The sequence below is a fragment of the Carcharodon carcharias genome, chromosome 3 (assembly GCF_017639515.1).
Source record: "Carcharodon carcharias isolate sCarCar2 chromosome 3, sCarCar2.pri, whole genome shotgun sequence".
In the NCBI taxonomy this organism is placed as follows: domain Eukaryota; kingdom Metazoa; phylum Chordata; class Chondrichthyes; order Lamniformes; family Lamnidae; genus Carcharodon; species Carcharodon carcharias.
Window position 1 is genome coordinate 100564913 of NC_054469.1, and position 20596 is coordinate 100585508.

A 20596-nucleotide genomic window follows, 5' to 3' on the forward strand; every position below is an offset into this window, starting at 1 on the left:
CTGCCAGACCTGCTGAGTTTTTCCAGGTAATTCTGTTTTTATTTTGGATTTCCAGCATCTGCAGTTTTTTGTTTTTATATAGGGGTTTGTTTGTGTCTGGGACTTAGTGACTCTCTTATCTGTTTCCTTATCTCCTTGTTTAACCAAGCTGTGAAGGCCATTAGGTTTATGGCTTGCAATTCTTAGCTAGCTCTCACAGTATTGACTATATTTCTCATCATGCCTAGAAAGAGTTCTCATAGCTACACTTGACTACTTTTAAAGCTGTTAATGCACATTTTAATACCAGTTTTAATATCAAATTATTTCAATTACCCCACTTCAAGGGATGAAATGTCTAACCACAAAGTCCTGAAGAATCCTGTTAACAATGCTGTTGGGGTACAATTTATAATATAGATGGCCAACCTTTCAAAGCTGAAGAGCCAGGAAAAGAAATAATTTCTGAAAAGAGGCCCGCTACCAATTCTCTGACTGTTGGGTCATTTAAGTGATATCATGTAACATGAGACCTATGTATGTGTAGTCGATAGAATCCCATCAAGGTAAAGTATTTCGAATAAACTTTATATATTATAACTGATATTCTTTGAATGATATGTTTAATTTGATAAAATGGGTATACAATTTAATCAATTATTGAAAAGTGCTTTTTTAAGCTTTCAAACATTTGAATCTCAAATAGTTAGGAGGGGAAGAATGTCTAAAGGAGTATTCTTTATTCCACCTTCATTTTTTTAGAAGATTTTTGTTTGTTAATTGATGTTCAAGATTCATGGGAACCCACGTTAGAGTATTCTAACCAAGCCACTTAGGAATCCTTACAAGGCTGTGATTTTCCGGTCCTACCTGCGGAGTGGTTTGTGACGGGTGGGGGCAGACAATGCAACGGAAGCTTAAAATTGTTTCCTGACAGCGGGAACTGACCCAACTGTCATGGCAAGGTAATGGTGGGTTACCGTTCCCACTAGAGGCTGTCGCAAAGCTATTTTACATCTCATGGTCAGGATTCAAATGAACACCTGACTGGAATTTTCTGACGCCCCATCCAATTGACCAACCCGCCAGTGGCATTTCAGGCCGGCAGCCGCAGTAAGTCTGTAGCAGGTAATGGTACGTGACAAGGGCCTTCATCGGGGGTGGGGTGTGTGGGGAAAAGAAGACTGGGAGGAGAGGAACAAAGAGGGATGGGTTTGGGTGCGAAAAGGTTGCGGGGTTGGGGGGGCAGTGGAGATGGAAGTCTTGCGGGGATCTTGGATGGGTGCAGTGGGGAAGAATGGGGCCGATAGTGGCAGGGCTGCAGGGGTAAGAATGGGACCATGAGTGGAGGAGGAATGGGACTAAGAGTTGGGGAGAGGGTTCAGAGGGATTTGTCTGTGGTATCAATTGAAGAATCCTGGGGGGCAAAGTAAAGGAATTAGTGATATGATGGAATAACTACAGTTAAAGGCAGCAGTGGTATGCAATAGGGTGGGAGGGTGAGGGTCCTGCAATGATGGGTGAAGGGGCCATTAGCATTGTTGGAGGAGGAGAAACTAAATGAAACGCTGATCCTTGGGGTAGGAAGAACAAGTGGGTGGCATTGGAACAGTGACTGGGGTGGGCTCTTTGGGGAGGAAGGAGACTTGGGCATTCAGTAATGAGCCGATGGGGAAGGAGGGGTTTCAAGGGTGATGGTGATTTCAAGGGGAGGCTGACGGGGGAATCGGTGGTGATGGGCGGGGGAGTTGTTGGTAATGGGGGAGGGTAGAAGGTGTTTGAGTCAGCCGTAAAAGAGACGTGTACCATGGCTGCTTCAGGCCTACCCTGAGCCTTGAAGTCCAGACTTGGAAATGCTGGATGGGAGTAGGTTCATCAGGTGGGCGTAGCTGCAGGACAGTTGAACTGGACAACCAAAGGGGAATCCCAACATGTAGTTCTGATTAGGCAAAGGCGATTGTATCAAAAAGGCTGTGAAGAGCAAAGGAGCAGCATGCATGGGAGGCTTCTCACACATGGTTCGCAAGGACCATGGCAAAGATTGATGTCTCTCTGTGCATGCATGATTCCGGACGGACATAGAGCCAAGCAGGGCTGTCCCTTTGAATATAGGGGCGCACACAGGTATTAAAGCGAACAGATGCAATGAAAAGACAGTGGACCTCAAGTGCACTGGTACATTTATTAACAAGCGTGCATCAACAATGAACAATGGGAGTGCACCTGTGCCACCATAGTGAAATTAGAACTTCTTTATTTCATGTTTCCTGCCACTGGGTCTAGGTGCTTCCCTAACATCCACAGCAGGGGTGAAGACAGCCTGATCACCGTTATGCCCTGTTGTCTTTGATGACTTTGGTGGGCGTCCTCTGGAGCCTAGTATGGGTCTCTTGCTATGGGGCAGGTGCACCCTCTGTAGTCCCAGAGGCCGGAGCTGATGGGGTCCTCGACAAAGGGGAATTGGAACAGCCAGACACCTTCAAAGACTCTTAGGTGGAGGCCCCAGGGATGCCTGCCTGACATCCCTCTGCCCTTTGGGTGCGCAAAGGGCACTTTCCTTAAGGGAAAGGGGCACCCGGAGGGAGGTCAAGGTGCCCTGTCCCACACTCACGTAGCCACTGCAAAAGCTCGCTCATGGCTGCGATGATGGAATTCACATCCACATGCTTCTCTGTAGAAACTTGGCGTTCTGCTGGACTAATTCTTCATGGTGTCCACCATCCTCACCATGGAGACCTTGATGTGTGCATATGTCGGTATCGCTTCATCAGCCAGCAGACGGATGGACCCTGCTGCCTCACATGCCACTCTGTTGAGGGCCTCTGACACTTCTGCCTGATGTTCCCTCACCCCCTGCTGCCTCTCCAGCATCTTGTCTAGGACTGCTCCCAGAGTTTCATCATCTGACTCAGACTTAGATGAAGCCTCTTCCCCAGCAGTCTTCTGAGTGCCAGTGACCTTGGCTGTCTCTGCTTCCTCCTGCTGTGGACATGTGTCAGTGAAGTGAGCACCAGAGTGTGACACCCTGCCTGAACTAGATCTAGTACCCACCAAGGTGTGTGTCTCTGGACTGGTGGGAGAGTACAGGTGATAGCAGTGATGGCTCTACAGGTGCAATGTCTTTGTCATCCTCATTCTCCTTGGTCCTCTGCAGGAAGCAGCTGGTGCTGGACTCGGTTTCAGGGTCAGGCCTCACCCTCTTCTTGCTGGCATCTGTAATTTAAAGAGGAGAGACTGAGTCACTGCATGGGCTGCTTCCAACATGGCACTGAGCATGACCCTTAGATTTCTATCTCAAGTAAGTAAGCACGGTCCCTTACTGGATGGAGCCTGGACTGACTTCGCCATCTGCACATGAAGGGTCCTAAGCCTCTCTTGCCAGCTCGGCAGCCCACTCTTCGAATGGTGTGAGGTGCCGGAGGGCAGTTGTGCCCCCTCCCGTTCACCCTCTCTCGCGCTTGTTTTGTGTTAACATGTTCTGCGCAAGAGGAGAATATGGTTTGAGAACAATTGGGATGCAGGTGTTGTTCACATGATACCAGTCTTCACCAGTGACCCACTGGCTACTGTGTGCCATTTGAAAGGTACACTGCAGCTAATCCACAAGGGTTCTTTGGCAGCAGCTTCTAGAGCGATGAGTTCAAGCAGACAGAAGGATAAGGCTGACAGAGGCATGGCATCAGCAGTAAATGCTGCTGCCCTCTGTGCCAACCACCCCCAACACAAAATGAACTTTCTGTGTGGCACATCAAAGAGCCGCAGTTGCCTCTCTACCTATAGCCTACATGGACTGCAGTAGGGCTATTGTGCATCACCGCATCAGGTTGAGACACACTCTTATGCACAGGCAGCATGCCTTGCCGCTGAGTCCCATGTCCCAGTTCCCATTGATGGCTCTACAGGTGCAATATCTTCATCATCCTCATCCTCCTTGGTCCCCTGCGGGCAAGAGCTGGTGCTGGACTCGGTTTTAGGGTCAGGCCTCACCCTCTTCTATGGGAGTAGAGGATTCACTTACCCTGGACGCACGATTGAGGTCATTCATCCTCTCCCTGCACTGCAGGGCTGTGCTATGGTGAATGCAATTGTCACTCACCACCCTAGTGTCTGCCTAGCGCATGCAGGGATAGTGAGTTGGGTGGGCCTGCTCCTTCTATTCCTTGGGTAGAGGACGTCTCTGCTGGCCTCCACTGTATTCAGCAGTACTTCCAGCGAAGTATCACTGAATCTAGGTGCCAGTGCTTCTTGGGCTCAGCGTTCCATGTCCTGGTCTGCAGCTAAGAGCACGATAAAGTTGTATCTGTCTGGGTGTCTTTTAACTTGGGCACCAGGATATGATGGCAGAATGTGCGACTTACTGCCCGCCCCGCCGTGAACAAGGCTGGGAAATCCCCAGCTGCGTAATTAATGAGTCCAGCATTGCACGATTTCCGACTGCACTCTGCAGTGGACAGCGCTTCCACTTCCCGTCCCTGCCAAGGGACTTAGGCTCTCGGCAGTAAATCCCGGCCCACGTAAAACTTATGTTTATAAAAACAAAAAAACTGCGGATGCTGGAAATCCAAAACAAAAACAGAATTACCTGGAAAAACTCAGCAGGTCTGGCAGCATCGGCGGAGAAGAAAGGAGTTGACGTTTCGAGTCCTCATGACCCTTCGACAGAACTTGAGTTCGAGTCCAAGAAAGAGTTGAAATATAAGCTGGTTTAAGGTGTGTGTGTGGGGGGCGGAGAGATAGAGAGACAGAGAGGTGGAGGGGGGGGTGTGGTTGTAGGGAAGACGGAGACAGTCACTGAGAAAGGAGATATGGCTGTGAAAGCGGGTTTTAGTAAACACCTTGTCAAACACTAGGAGGGAAATGGAAAGCAAGGAAGGTGAGCAAGATAACAGAGATACGGAAGTCTTGTCGCAGAGAGGAACAGAACTTCTTCAAGGAGGTAGGCATTTCTTGAAGAGCAGTGGCAATCAATTAAACACAGAGATAAAAACAAAAAAACTGCGGATGCTGGAAATCCAAAACAAAAACAGAATTACCTGGAAAAACTCAGCAGGTCTGGCAGCATCGGCGGAGAAGAAAAGAGTTGACGTTTCGAGTCCTCATGACCCTTCGACAGAACTTGAGTTCGAGTCCAAGAAAGAGTTGAAATATAAGCTGGTTTAAGGTGTGTGTGTGTGGGGGGTGGAGAGATAGAGAGAGAGAGAGAGAGAGGTGGAGGGGGGGTGGTGTGGTTGTAGGGAAGACGGAGACAGTCACTGAGAAAGGAGATATGGCTGTGAAAGGGGGTTTTAATAAACACCTTGTCAAACACTAGGAGGGAAATGGAAAGCAAGGAAGGTGAGCAAGACAACAGAGAGATACGGAAATCTTGTCGCAGAGAGGAACAGAACTTCTTCAAGGAGGTAGGCATTTCTTGAAGAGCAGTGGCAGTCAATTAAACACAGAGATAAAAACAAAAAAACTGCGGATGCTGGAAATCCAAAACAAAAACAGAATTACCTGGAAAAACTCAGCAGGTCTGGCAGCATCGGCGGAGAAGAAAAAAGTTGACGTTTCGAGTCCTCATGACCCTTCGACAGAACTTGAGTTCGAGTCCAAGAAAGAGTTGAAATATAAGCTGGATTAAGTCTGTTATGAAGTGCACACCCAAGTTCAGGAAACTTACTTACAGATTGGCATGAGTTAAGGCCTAGTGTGCTCTTCCCTCATGGTTCAAATTAGCCAGCTAAAATAGTGCAGCCATCTTTTTCTTCTCTCCCCCCGCCCCCACACCCCTGCATGAAGCACTAGTAAGCTTTTCATTGGTTGGCTAGCTTGGCCCGCCCTACTGTAAGGGATTTGTATTGTAATGTTTCAGGGATTGATTAGGAAGAGTCAATCTCCGAGTGGCAGGTTAATCCCATTCCTATGCTTCCATTAATGAAACATCTGCTGGAATATTCTTGTTCTTGTGAGGGGGGTTGGCAGGGGATGTGAGGGTTGGTAGGGGAATGGGGTTATGAAGGCCCTAGGTCGGTCACAGCAAAATTATTTTCAGAATTCCCATCACTAGCCATGCAATTGTGAAGCCAGTTGACTGATTTTATATTTTTTCTTTCCCCTACCTCCTGACCCCTCCAAGATTGCAGTTACTAGTTGATGGTCATCTTGTAAAAAGATAAAATTGGAGTAAATTTATTTGACAAATACTAATTTCCTCCTTGTCACAAAAATTCTCCAATAGGATAACCCTCTGTCTCATTGGTGGTGTTAATTATGGGAAAACCCCCGACAGCAAATTAAAACCAGCTAAAATGCTCTCTTAAGCCTCCCAATATTGTGAAAGTTTATTATAAATCATACATCGTTCCATGTCCGCTAGTTGCTTCATATGGGAGGTCAACAAGCAGTGGTTTCTGGCATTAATGTTTCAAATCCCCTTGCCACACTTTGTAACACATGCTAGGTTAGGTCAGATTTGTATATTTTTTCCTCTTTTATATGTGCAGTGCCCCTCCTGGTACCTTGGCATCTATAATGGGGAAAAACAAATCTAATTGTGACTGGCAGGGTTCACAATTTGTCATTTAGAAACATGTGAGTAAAAGAAGGTAGTGAGGTTGTGTAAATCTGACTTGCCAGTTTGGTGATCACTGGACTGCATTTGCTGTTCTTTACTGAATGCAGTTTCTCACCACCTCTTCTACTGAATTTGTTTCCTGCTGTTCCAGAAAAACATCTCCTCCATATTGTTGTCATCACACAGTCAACAAAATCTCACTATAGGCCAGTCAGAGGGAAGCCACACTACAGGTGATTTGAGTGCAAACGAAAGAGTTGTATTTCAAGAATATAACAGTTGCATGGTACTTGTAATGTTTTAAAATTTGGTGGTGGTGGAATAACCCAATATTTTTGTAGAGATCCAGCTGTTTTTCTCAACAGTAATTGGCTGAGAACATTGCTTTGCATTCTTACTGACAACTAATTTCTCTTGTTAAATAATGATGGGTTCTGGAGTAGGATTTTTCTAAAATGGGATTATTGGCCTGGAATTTACGGCTGTTAGAATGGCAAAACTGTCAGCGCTCACCACCATTACTGTGTAAAACTGACAGCAATTTTTGGCACAGTTAAATGAAGAAATTTGGAAGCTGCTGTTAGTGAACCCTGATCCTGCTGATGGTGTGTTGCAGTCTTCAGATATCTTCGGTGTAAAACAGTTGAAAATGTTGAATTAGATGTAACTAAGATTTTAACGGCATACAAAATCATAAGTCTGCTGAACAACCTTTTTTTGTCCTGAAAAAGTAAATCAGCTCCCCATACCCTTAGATTTCTGATCTCTCAGAGAATCAATCTCTATCCCAGCCTTGAATATAGTAATAAAAATTCTTCAATCTGGTTGGCTGCTCTGACTCCTTGACGTTATCTTTTCTGCTGGACTCCACTGATTGCCTATTGATGTAACCAGATTAAATAGTGGAAAGTGATGCTCTGGAGCCTGCTTAATTTATATGGCCGTTCTTCGAGTCAGCAATCAGCATCATCCCTTCACTATTGATTGCAAAGTCTGGACCATTATATTTTCATGTTGAAGTAAAGTCAAAGCAAAGATCTTAAACTTGTTAACTAGGGGCTAAAGTGCAAATGATGTTTCCAGTTCTTGATGCAGAGGAACTTAAATAAAGACTGAGGTTCTGAATGGAAGTCTAAACAAGGTGGGAAGTTTTGACCTTTGAATAATGTTCTTTTGAAGTTATTGAAGTGAGTATTTAAGTACTTATGTCCCATTTGATGATCTCTCAAACTTGGCCCTGCTTCTTGACAGTTCGCAAGAGCAAATTATGCTCTTCAGTCTTTTTTTATTCATTCGTGGGATGTTGACTTCGCTGACTAGACCAGCATTTATTGCCCATCCCTAGTTGCCCTTGAGAAGGTGGTGGTGAGCTGCCTTCTTGAACTGTAAAGGAAGTGATGATGTGACATCTTGAGCCATCCTGTAAAGAAAGTGATGACGTTACATCTTGAACCATCCTGTAAAGAAAGTGATGATGTGACATCTTGAACCATATTGCCATCAGTTCATTTGGACTTCTGCAGCATAATGCAATAACAAGTTGATGAAGACCCATAATGTTCACTGGGTAGTGCATTTGTGTCGCGCTCACATATGATGCATAACTACATAGGCTGAATATTTTGTTTTCTATAGTCCCCCAACATGCACTCTTAGTACTTACAATTTTTTTAAGCTTGAGCTACTGTTTTTGACTGTGTTCCAATATCAGTGGTTATTTAACACATTGAGCAAGTGAAATGATGAACAGTGGGGCAAATCCTGGTGGATTATTGCAACAAAATGTTATATGATTTATATGCTGTTCATACAGGTGTGTTCAGTTGATTAATGGATCGGAGGTGTGCAGCCACTTTTTTGTAAAAAGGTGTTTTTACAACAGAAGAGTGTCTTATAGGTTTAGATAGCACTTACACAGAAGCACGCCTTTTGGCTAAATAGGCCTATGCCAGTTTTTGTGCACCATACAAGCTGCCTCCCACCTTCATCTAACCACATTGATGTACACCTCTGTTCCTTTCTCCCACATATATTGTGATGAAACTCAGATACTTACCTTCTTTAGTTTGTAGGTTGGGAACTCCGGTTTCCAATGGACCTCTGGCCTCTTGCGCATGCGCTAACTGGAAATAGCCACACATGCGTAGTCTGTTTTTTCTTATGTTCTCCAGACCGGGTACTGCCCTGTGCACCTGTGCAGAAGGGAAAAGATATCGATGTGAAGAGGCAGGTCAAATGACCTGATATGGAGCGCGATTATCTTGTAAGTGTCCCAGGGAGCAGGACACAGGAGGGGGACAGGAAGATGGTCCCAAACCAGGGAGGGGGACTGGGAGAAGGTCCCCCAAAAAAGCCCCAGGTTAGGGACAAAGCCAGGGGAAAGGAATAGCCCCCCCCCCCCCCCCGAGTGAAGTTAAGGAAAGGAGCAGAGTAATAGGCTCTGAATTCAAGAAGGAGCTGCAGGAAGCAGACTTTAAGTGAAGTGGGCACACGAGGAGCCCTGAAGAACTGAGAAGGCAGCCAAAGGTTACGATTCTGTGCTGTAAAAGTTGGGGCAAAAGTGCCCCTTTGGAGCAGTGGTGTTCAGCTTGGCACAGCCAAAGTTCTGATATTGTGTGTGGAAGTGAAGCTTGGGTGCACTTGGAGGTCCAGGGAAAAAGAATCTCAGAAGGCGAGATTGAAATACTGAGAGGTGGATCATTGTTGAAGATATCCAAGTGAGAGCGACTTTGAGAAAATTCTATGGCGAGACCTTCAAATGTGGAGATTGGAAACCCTTATGAGAAAGACAAAGTTTCAGTGAGATTGGTTGGCTCACAATGTGAGAAATGTCTGGGTGGGTTGTTATGCAATCAAAACAGATTCCATGGAATTCTTATGTCATCTATTGTACAGTCTGGTGTCAGACCACAGTTTGCCTGTGTCATGAAACTATCATATTTTTCGTAAAAGCGTTGTAGGCTAAGTGTGGATGGTTCTGCCTATGTGACTGTTTTAATTAGACTAGAGACACTTCGACTACAAGATTGAAATTATCAAAAGAGTTAGGTGTAAAGCAGGCTTATGAAATGGAGATGGATAAGCTAGGATGAGGGTTCCACAGGGTATGAAGGAAATTTACATTTCTACATAAGTGAAGGGGTGGTTTGATTTTCAAAGGGCTGGTGTAATGTTTACAACTAACAAGATAAGTGAGGCAAAGCAATATGTTTATTTTTCCCAGAAGGAAAAGGCTTTATTGATAACATGAAAGATTTTTATATTATGGAAAAAGTAAATTTCCAAAGACACGTAGAACAATGGGGTTTTGCACATTAAAGAGAGAGAGAAACATATATACAGAAGGATGGAAAGCTATGTGGGGGTATGTGGCTGTGGAAAATCTGGAAAGGTACACACTGTGAACCAGACTTGGGAAAAGCCTCTAGCCACTCTGAAAAATTGCAGCTCCAGTAACTAAAGTTGTGTTAAAAGCCTTTGGAATTCTACTGTCCCGTGGGTGCTGTGGTAACTTTGCTGGATTGCTTATTTAAATTTTAAAATCTATTTTGGAGTGTTGCCTTAAAGAGGGTGTGTAGTTGGGAGTCAGGTTTATTAGGAATTTTTGAATGTGTTATATCAAGTAACTGTAATCTTATGTCTGTGTTTGAATGCTTTCCTTTTGTTAATAAATGTTTTAATTTTTTAAATCAAGTTGTTAGTGTACTCATTACTTCTGAATTCAGTGTACAAATCTTCTCATAACAAATACAAATTGTAAAACCGTTGTGATAGCGTGGCCAAGTTTCCCTTGTGGATTTGCTCGGCCTGACACCATCATCGGCCACATTATAACACCTGCTAATTCATATGTACCTCATAATTATGTTGAATGTTAGAGTATAAGATAGATATTGTTTTATCTTTCTGACCTTGTATAGTAAAGTTTATTTTTGTTCCAAACCTGTGGAATCTGTGGCTTTATTCACTTAGTAAGTGTTTGAATCTCAAACTTTATCTACTTGAAGCAAAATGTTATTGGTCCCTAACCAGATCTCTTCTTCCCCCCCACCCCTCCACATTCCAGGGTCTGGCCATGGATCATAACCATGTTTATTTAGCTACCCTTTAAATGCATCTATTCTAGCTGTCTCAACCATTTCTTGTGGTAGCGAGTTCCAAATTTTAATCGCTTTCTGGGTAAAGAAGTTTCACCTGAATTCTGTCTTGGGCTTTAGTGATTATGGTATATTTATGGCTCTGAGCTCTAGTCTCCCCAATAAGTGGAAAGCTCTTGTCTACATTCATCCTATCAAACTCTTTCATAATTTCATAATCTTAAAGACCTTTTCCTAAAGAAAATAACTCCAGCCTGTTCAATCTTTCCTAATAGGTATAATCTCACATTTCTGGTATCATTGCAGTAAACCCTTTTTGCAGCTTCCCCAATGCCTCTATATCCTTTTTTCATAATAGACTTGAACTGCACACAGTAGTCCTAGTGTGAGTTAAGCATGATTCTATACAAGTTTAGCATAACTTGTCTGCTTTTCAGTCCTATCCCTCTGGAATTCAACCCTAGCATTTATTTGTTTTTTTTTTATAGCCTTATTAACCAGTTTTGTTACTGTTGGTGATTTGTGCTTATGTACCATAAGATCTCTCTGCTCCATTTAGACAGATATTTTCCAAGGAGATTGTGACCTCCTTATTCTTCTTACCAAAATGTACCATCTCACAGCTATCAAAATCAATGTTCTTTGACCAATTTCATGCCCTTTCTGCAAGTTTGTTGATGTCTTTGTGTATTTTGTCACAGCTCGCTGTATTTTAATTATACTCCAATTTGGAATCATCAACAAATTTAGGATCCCCAGTCCAAATTATTTATGTAAATTATGAATAGCAGTAGTCCCAGTTACCAATTTTTGTGGAATACCAGTTCCCATCTTTTGCCAGTCTGAAAATTACCTTTAACCCCCTACTTTCTGTTTTCTGTTTTGTAGCCAGCCTACTGAGCTCTGAAGAAGAGTCATACGGACTCGAAACATTAACTCTGTCTTTCTCTCCACAGATGCTGTCAGACCTGCTGAGTTTTTCCAGCATTTTTTGTTTTTGTTACTGAGTCCACATGCTCTGACCTTTAGTCACGGGTCTAATATTCGGTACCTGTATTTGTCCCTCTATATAAATCTATTTTTGTTCCTCGAAATCATCTTTGTTACTTCTTCAAAGAATTTAGTAAGGTTGGCGAGGCAATGGCCTTTCTTTTTAAAATCTGATTATTTAAAGTCCTGATTATTCTTCATTTATATTCTCAGCTTCTATATGTTTTTCTCTTACATGTTTGAGTAAGGATACTTTTATCTTTCCTACCAATGAAAAGCTAATTGGCTGATAGTTTCCTGAATTTGTTTCATCTTTCTTTTTAATTAGAGGAATCACATTAGCTGCCCACCATTCCTCAAGCACTATTTCCTTATCTATTGAATGTTTCTATCTCTAATGGTGCCTCTGCTATTTTGTCTCCAACCTCTTCATATGTGTGAATGCAATCTATCAGGACCAGTATCCTCTTTAAGTTTGATTAGTTTATCAATTAACCCCTTCCTTTCTATCTTAAATGTCTTTATATCTCTTCTGTCTCCTTTTCATGTCTATTCTTCTAATGTCATGTCTACTATTTTTGTTAAAAATATAGAGATAAAAACAAAACAAAAAAACTGTGGATGCTGGAAATCCAAAACAAAAACAGAATTACCTGGAAAAACTCAGCAGGTCTGGTAGCATCGGCGGAGAAGAAAAGAGTTGACGTTTCGAGTCCTCATGACCCTTCAACAGAACTCAGATAGTTCTGTTGAAGGGTCATGAGGACTCGAAACGTCAACTCTTTTCTTCTCCGCCGATGCTGCCAGACCTGCTGAGTTTTTCCAGGTAATTCTGTTTTTGTCTACTATTTTTGTGTCTGTTAAATATCAAGACAGTATTGCTGCCATCTAGCTGTAAGATTTAGCATGTGTAGTTGCCTTATCTCTATCCTGATTTTCTTTATTTGTCTGCAGATTACTTTATTTTTATATTCCTTGTTAATTTTGTTTGGTTTTGGCCTTCCCAATTGATTACTTCTTTCCAATTAAGGCCCACCCTGCGTGGATCGCGAGCGGCAGCGCTGAGCGCCACCAATGCAGGCAGGGGGAGGAGGGAGAGCTGCCGGGCCTAGTATGCAGTTCATGCATTCGCGAGAAAGAGCGCTTCAATCTCCCTGTGGCATGGAGTTGCCTCAGGGACACCGAAGCACTTTTTTAAAAAATTAAAGACGACAGTAAAAAATTTAATAAAACATGTCCCCTCATGTGACTCTCACATGAGATGGGACATGTTTTTAATTCCAAAATAAAATTTTAATTTAATGTGTATTAGCTTTAGTAAACCTCATCCCGCTCATGGATGAGGTTTTCTAAAAAAAAAAAGGCCGCTTGGTCTTTTCGTCTGCCCACCAACTGTTAGGTTGGACGGGCATCCTAAGTTTCAAGTTAATGAGGTTGTTAATGGCCTTAATAGGCCTTTTAATTATCGGCGGGAGCGTAGCTGACTCCGGTGCGCGCCTGCCAAACGATACATCGCTAGACACATCCCTGACATCATCACGTGTCATTTCACGCTTGTGTGTGTCAGGTGTGCACCTGCATGCCCAGCCTAATATTATGGCCTATACCTTTTTCTTTAGTTTCAATTTTGCCCTTATTTCTTTATTTATACATGATGTCTTGTTGATTAGTTTGTTCTTTTTAGTGGAATATATTTCCTCTGGACTCTTGATCATCGCATAATTGTTTCCCACTGCTGTTCTGTTTCTTTCAGTGAATGTTTCCTATTCATTTTTCCTAGTTATTTTCTCATCCTTTAAAAACAGCTTTGAATTACTTAGATCATTTATATGTTCTTCTTTACCTACTACTTTTATCTGTTTTGGATCATTTCCCCTTCCTAAATTCCTCTCTTGTGCTTTTTACATACTGGTTAAGAAGGGAGCCTTGCACACATTGTAAAATTTTTATTCAATGTAACCCTCTGCTACCTTGTTCTGTCAGTTTATTTGGGAGAAGTTAAAGCGGCCCATTATTCTAATTGAGATTTTAAAAAAAAATTATGTGGACTCAACTAATTTCAACTGCTGGAAATGTTCTTCCTTTCCCCTATAAAGGTTACTCAGAAAGGCTGCATAGTATCCATTTAACTTTGTTTACCCCAAACTAGCTGTCCTCTTTGACATAAAATTGCAATGATTTTAGCAGTTCAGAAATCACCATGGTCCACACAGCCTGTGTCATCTTCTTTATGATCCGCCATTGATACACAATGAACTATTTCTTTATCAATGTTCCTTGGTGCAACCATGAGCCACTTTATCTGGAATCTGTTCCTCATATCCAGTAGTTTGTGAGAGCAAAATACTCCTTTTAATCTCAATTCTTGCCTCTTTGTTAATATTCTATTTGTCTCTTTTGTGTTCACAGTTCCAACGCCTGCTTTTATTTACTTCCATTCCCCTTAAGAGTTCAGTAAGACCCAGGCATGCCTTTTCTTAATGGCAATGAAGGGAATAAAAAAAATCTTCTCACTGATTCCATGGATCCCATTGTGAAACATTTTAGTTTCTATTGCGCATCAGTCCATAGTAAAACAAAAGCTAAAATTAGGCACAGCTTAAAAACTTCACTCAGCTTAATTGGTGTAGCAGAGTAAACTTAAGTGGGGTTAATGTACATTGCAAGCAGAAATATGAAGGTAAGTTTGATCTGATGACTGCTGCATTTGAGAGAGAGGTGCATGGTCATTTTTTTTTAAGATGTTACATTTTTCACTTCTGATTGAGGATAGACAAATCACTATTGAGCTTGCTTTGGTTCCGCTTTTTTTAGTATTGAGCAGCAATGTTGCCTTTTCATTAAGTTTTACTTTACTATTTAGCATTTTCAGACTTTGAACTGCGGTCAGGGAAACATATTAAAATCCTCGGTGAGATGGGAGAGGCACTACTGGCAACAGTGCTAAGAAAAATATTTATTATGTTTTTAAATAATTGAATTTTACCTCTGGACAAAATTAAGCTTTCAATAACTATTGTCCACCTGAACCTGGAAGTGTTTTTGAGCTGTCTATCTCTGGTCTTGTGCAAGAAATTTCAATTTGAGATGCTAGTATATTGGAAGACTGCCGGATTTAAGGTGTGATTTCCTCCCCATGGTGTGTTGCCCTTCTTTCTTGTGCTGCCGTCAAAATAATGCCGAGTAAAATCCAAGCATTAAAGGAGGGAAGAAAATTGTCCACTGCCTGCTGTCTCACCACCTAGTGGATGGCTTTGACTTATTAGAAGTCTGAAAGCAACTGCCTTTCAACCAGTCAGTGAAGACTAGTGAAAAAATAGAAAAATAAGTTTCTTCATGTAATTGGGAAGATTGTAAAAGATGCTGTGAGTATTGTTTACTAAATTGCACCATATAGAAAACTCTTGACAATTTCCATCCAATTAAACATTTCTGTAACAGAATACTTAGTTTAATTTAAAAACAAAAAAACAAAAAAACTGCGGATGCTGGAAATCCAAAACAAAAACAGAATTACCTGGAAAAACTCAGCAGGTCTGGCAGCATCGGCGGAAAAGAAAAGAGTTGACGTTTCGAGTCCTCATGATCCTTCGACAGAACTTGAGTTCGAGTCCAAGAAAGAGTTGAAATATAAGCTGGTTTAAGGTGTGTGTGTGGGGGGCGGAGAGATAGAGAGAGAGAGGTTGGGGGGGGTGTGGTTGTAGGGACAAACGAGCAGTGATAGAAGCAGATCACCAAAAGATGTCAATGACAATAGTACAATAGAACACATAGGTGTTAAAGTTGGTGATATTATCTAAACGAATGTGCTAATAAAGAATGGATGGTAGGGCACTCAAGGTATAGCTCTAGTGTTTTTTTTTATTTTTTTAATATTTTTTTTTATTTTTTTTAAATAATGGAAATAGGTGGGAAAAGGAAAATCTTTGTAATAGGGAAAAAAAAGGAAGGGGGAAACAGAAAGGGGGTGGGGATGGGGGAGGGAGCTCACGACCTAAAGTTGTTGAATTCAATATTCAGTCCGGAAGGCTGTAAAGTCCCTAGTCGGAAGATGAGGTGTTGTTCCTCCAGTTTGCGTTGGGCTTCACTGGAACAATGCAGCAAGCCAAGGACAGACATGTGGGCAAGAGAGCAGGGTGGAGTGTTAAAATGGCAAGCGACAGGGAGGTTTGGGTCATTCTTGCGGACAGACCGCAGATGTTCTGCAAAGCGGTCGCCCAGTTTATGTTTGGTCTCTCCAATATAGAGGAGACCACATTGGGAGCAACGAATGCAGTAGACTAAGTTGGGGGAAATGCAAGTGAAATGCTGCTTCACTTGAAAGGAGTGTTTGGGTCCTTGGACGATGAGGAGAGAGGAAGTGAAGGGGCAGGTGTTGCATCTTTTGCGTGGGCATGGGGTGGTGCCATAGGAGGGGGTTGAGGAGTAGGGGTTGATGGAGGAGTGGACCAGGGTGTCCCGGAGGGAGCGATCCCTACGGAATGCCGATAAGGGGGGTGAAGGGAAGATGTGTTTGGTGGTGGCATCATGCTGGAGTTGGCGGAAATGGCGGAGGATGATCCTTTGAATGCGGAGGCTGGTGGGGTGATAAGTGAGGACAAGGGGGACCCTATCATGTTTCTGGGAGGGAGGAGAAGGCTTGAGGGCAGATGCGCGGGAGATGGGCCGGACACGGTTGAGGACCCTGTCAACGACCGTGGGTGGAAAACCTCGGTTAAGGAAGAAGGAGGACATGTCAGAGGAACTGTTTTTGAATGTAGCATCATCGGAACAGATGCAACGGAGGCGAAGGAACTGAGAGAATGGGATGGAGTCCTTACAGGAAGCGGGGTGTGAGGAGCTGTAGTCGAGATAGCTGTGGGAGTCGGTGGGTTTGTAATGGATATTGGTGGACAGTCTATCACCAGAGATTGAGACAGAGAGGTCAAGGAAGGGAAGGGAAGTGTCAGAGATGGACCACGTGAAAATGATGGAGGGGTGGAGATTGGAAGCAAAATTAATAAATTTTTCCAAGTCCTGACGAGAGCATGAAGCGGCACCGAAGTAATCATCGATGTACCGGAGAAAGAGTTGTGGAAGGGGGCCAGAGTAGGACTGCAACAAGGACTTAGTTTAATTTGTTTCCCAAAGCGTGTGTTGTCTGCAGCCAAACCTGTTTTACTTTTCTGCAACCTCTGATCCTCAGTCAGTAATGCAGAGAAATTCAGTTAATTTTCAGTCCATTAGTAAATTTAAGTTAATCTTATCCACTTTGCATTTTTTTGATCTGCAAGCTACTTAAGGGAGTAACTGTGACCAGATTCTACATATTTTTGTTAAATGAGTTTTACCTTTGTTTGATAGTACTTTTCTGTTTCCACTTTCCCATGTCCTTAATGTTGCGCCTAGCTATTTCCTGATTCTCAGAATGAAGTTATCAGCTGGTTATCACCTTTTTAAAAAATCATTCACTCGATGTGTGTGTCACTGGCAAGACAGCATTTTATTATCCATCCCTAATTGCCCTTAACTTAGTGGGCTTGCGAGGCCATTTCAGTGGGCAGTTAAAAGTTAATCACATTGCTATGACTCTGGAGTCACATATAGGTGAGACAGGGTAGCAGATTTCCTTTCCTGAAGATATTAGTGAACTTAATGGGTTTTTATTGGCAATCTGGTAATTTCATGGCCACCCTTATAGAAACTAGTATTTTGCTCTGGATTTATTTAATTAACTGAATTTAAATTCCTCAGCTGCCATGGTGGGATTTTAAACTCATGTCTCGAGATCATTAGTCCAGGCCTCTCGATTATGAGTTCAGTAATGTAACTATTATGTTACCACTTACTATAACATGAAATGTTTGCTTCACCCACTAGAGGTTTAGATAGTATCAACACCTGATTATCAAAGGGCAGGCAAAGTTTGTTACAACAGATATGAAAATTCCATTGGGTCATGTCAGTTGACCATTTAAGGATAAATATTAAAAGGTTGGTTGGTTATTCAGAACTTTTCATCAGTGGGTTAAACTTACATGAAATGTTTAGGATTAGGAATAAAAAAAAAACAAAGTTTGTATGTGCACTTTCTCCATGAAAATGCTTTAAGATTTATGTTTTTAGTTACAAGTGGCTTGTGCCATACTCTTGAATGAGGAAGGTTTAACTGCATAGTAAGATGAAAAAGTACTTGAACGTGGACAAAGTAATTTCTTGTTTCATATGGTTTTATACCATCAGGTGCCACTCAAAATGGACCTCAAGTTGGTTTGATGCTCTTGTTTAAAAAAAATTAGCAATCCATCATCAGTTAAAAATGATAGAAAATGTGCTTGTCCATGCTGCACCTTTGCACTAATCGCAGGTTTGTTTTAACTTCTTGATAAACACTCTTCCTTCCGGTATATTTTCCCCTCCTTGTTTTGTATTCCATTTTTTAAATACATGTTACAGACACCATCCCTCCACCACCTCTTCCCCCACCCCCCCCCCCCCCCCCCCCGCCCCTCCACCTGTTTCTTGCTAGAACTTGTGTTATCTCTCTCTCCCTCCTCACACTCTCCCTCTCTCTCGTTCTCTTTGAAGAATTATCTTACTGTAGTGGTAAACTTAGGAATAGGGTTTGCATGTCCCATTGCCATAGATGTCAAGTATTGATGCACTTTTTGAGATGCATAGTAAAGCATGAACAAGAGACAAACATTTGTCCCATCAAGGTCACTTTATTCCACAGATCACATATGATCTTCGCTGCTGTGGACTCTTTCATGTCCATTTAACCCACTGATGAAAAGTTCTGAATAATCAACCAACCTTTCTTCAAATAATTTTGAATAGCCTTTGAGATTTTATCAAGTTAGTAATGCACCCTTTTTCATAGTCAAAAAACTCTTCACTGCGAAATTAGTCTTTACCGATCCCTGTAACCTTTTTCCATGTGCCTCTGTCCTGCTTTTTGTCCGAATAGCATTAGACTTGTGCTCAGTGCCATTCTATTATTATCCAAATAGAACTTTAATTCCCTTTTCCAAACATGCTGCTTGTTTATTTGTCAGCATCTCAGTTGCTTTTGGCTGTAAGTTTGTTCGACATGTATTATAGTCTCATCACGCGACAGGCATTTTAAATTTTAGCTTTGCCTGTGACTCTACATGGCACACCTGGCTTCTTTGCAAACAAATTCAAGATAGCGCATGTGAAGCAAATGCCAACTGTGAAAGCTGAGAGCAAATGAGAGATGACCTGTGTTTACAAATTCATGCTGATTATTTAGTATGCTGTTCAATGAACATTGATGACATTGTGTATAATACTCCAGTACTTTCTCAACTACAGATGTAAGTATCCAAGGAAATCAGTTCCCTGAGAGAATTATTGCTTTTGACACTAGCACTGGATGAATTATGCTACAGGATTGTTTCTGATGGGAACAATTGGAAACAAAAATACTGTATTTAATCTAATGTTTTTAAAGGTCCAAGTAAATTACATCCATTGGATAACCGCCCTTCCTTAGGTTAGTTTCCAGCAGTTTGTAATCAGTGTTTACAAATATTTGCTGATTATTCAGCATGCTGTTTTGATAGGCATATATAATGTTCCAATAATTTCTCAGCTACAAATGTTAGGCTAACTGCCCTCAGGTTTTCATTTCAAGTTTATCTTTTGAATTTTGGGTTAATGTTTGCAATTTCACTTGTCTTTATGAAGCTACTTAAAGATATTAACTGAACTTTCATACTCCTTATTTTCTTGATTGAGTATGTGCTCATTAATACCAGTTATAATTTTTAGTGCATTTTTCCATATGCTAGTGATTTTGCTTTGTGTACCAGAATTACTGGATATGGCATTTGGTTTTATTTGACTGGTACAGAGAGTTTGATCTCTTGTCTTCTAGAACACAAGTAGGTGTAAGTTGGAAAATTATTGTCTACATTTGTTTCATTTATAAGGTCCCTCATCAGTCTTTTACATTTCAAAATGTTATTATTTATTCATTCTGTTGTTAAAAATTAGACTCCGCTGCTTTGTTATTTCTGCTGTAGTCCTTTTATTTCCTAGTGGCTGAAAGCCCTTTTGCCAAAGAAATTTACATATTTGAAAATTACTCATCAATAATAGATCACAGTTTATTTTTAAAGCCTGTGTATTATCTAGAAAGAAATATTTGTAGAACATTTCACCCTATGTGTCAAAATGTTAAAGTCTGGATGAAATAATTAATCGACATTCCTTGGCCCTTAGAAGTTAAATCAATTTCTATAATAATTTATTTTCTAGATAAAATTGGTTTTGGTTGAATTAAGCTGTAGATATACCTATGACATCAATGAAATGGTTGAAGCAATTAATTAACTCTTATTTTTATCCTGTTATAGGTATGGACACTTATTGTTGGGTATGTGTTGGCAGTTTCATTTAAGTGGAATACAAAAACTGAGCGTTTTCTTAAAACGATCTCTGTTCCAGTTTGGACAGTGCTTCTCTTTTATTTAGGTAGGAAACTTTTTTAAAAAAATAATTCCAGATGTGTGGCTTATTTATCCCAATTTGAGCTTTGCCAAGCAGAAGATTAAGTATCTCTAAGGAGTGGAAACATAAGGAAGGAATAGGGAGGAGAATTTGCATGGGTAGTCTCTGATACCTCTAGATGGCAGTAGTGCCATCCTACCAGCATTCTCTTGGTTCTGGCATAAGGGGGATGTTTTCTATCTCAAATGTAAACTAAATTCAAAAAGTACATGCAAGATAAAATAATACATGATATCATAAGAATTAACAATAATGTGGATTCTGAATTTAAAAATATTTTGCATGTTAATCTGTTAGCATTTATTTCATAGGTGAAATAACAAATAGTTAAAACACGTTAATCAGAATGTACAAAATATCTGTTTAGATGATATCGTAAACTCTGAGTTACACTCAGTTGGCTTATTTCTCATTTGAAACCCTATATTTTCTCACCTTTTAAATATTTTGTTTTATT

At 41.4% G+C, this 20596-nt stretch overlaps 1 protein-coding gene across 5 annotated transcripts in view; it reads left to right on the forward strand.

Annotated features, from left to right (window-relative positions):
* tmem245 (transmembrane protein 245) overlaps nt 1-20596 on the forward strand; it is a 211362-nt gene that overhangs the window by 38688 nt on the left and 152078 nt on the right. For all 5 annotated transcript variants that reach the window (XR_005942605.1, XM_041183861.1, XM_041183864.1 and 2 more), the window contains exon 2: nt 19986-20103. Coding sequence is in view for 4 of the 5 variants with exons in the window: in XM_041183861.1 (XP_041039795.1) it covers nt 19986-20103 (118 nt within the window). In the remaining variant the exon portion in view is untranslated. The remainder of the gene's footprint in view (nt 1-19985; nt 20104-20596) is intronic.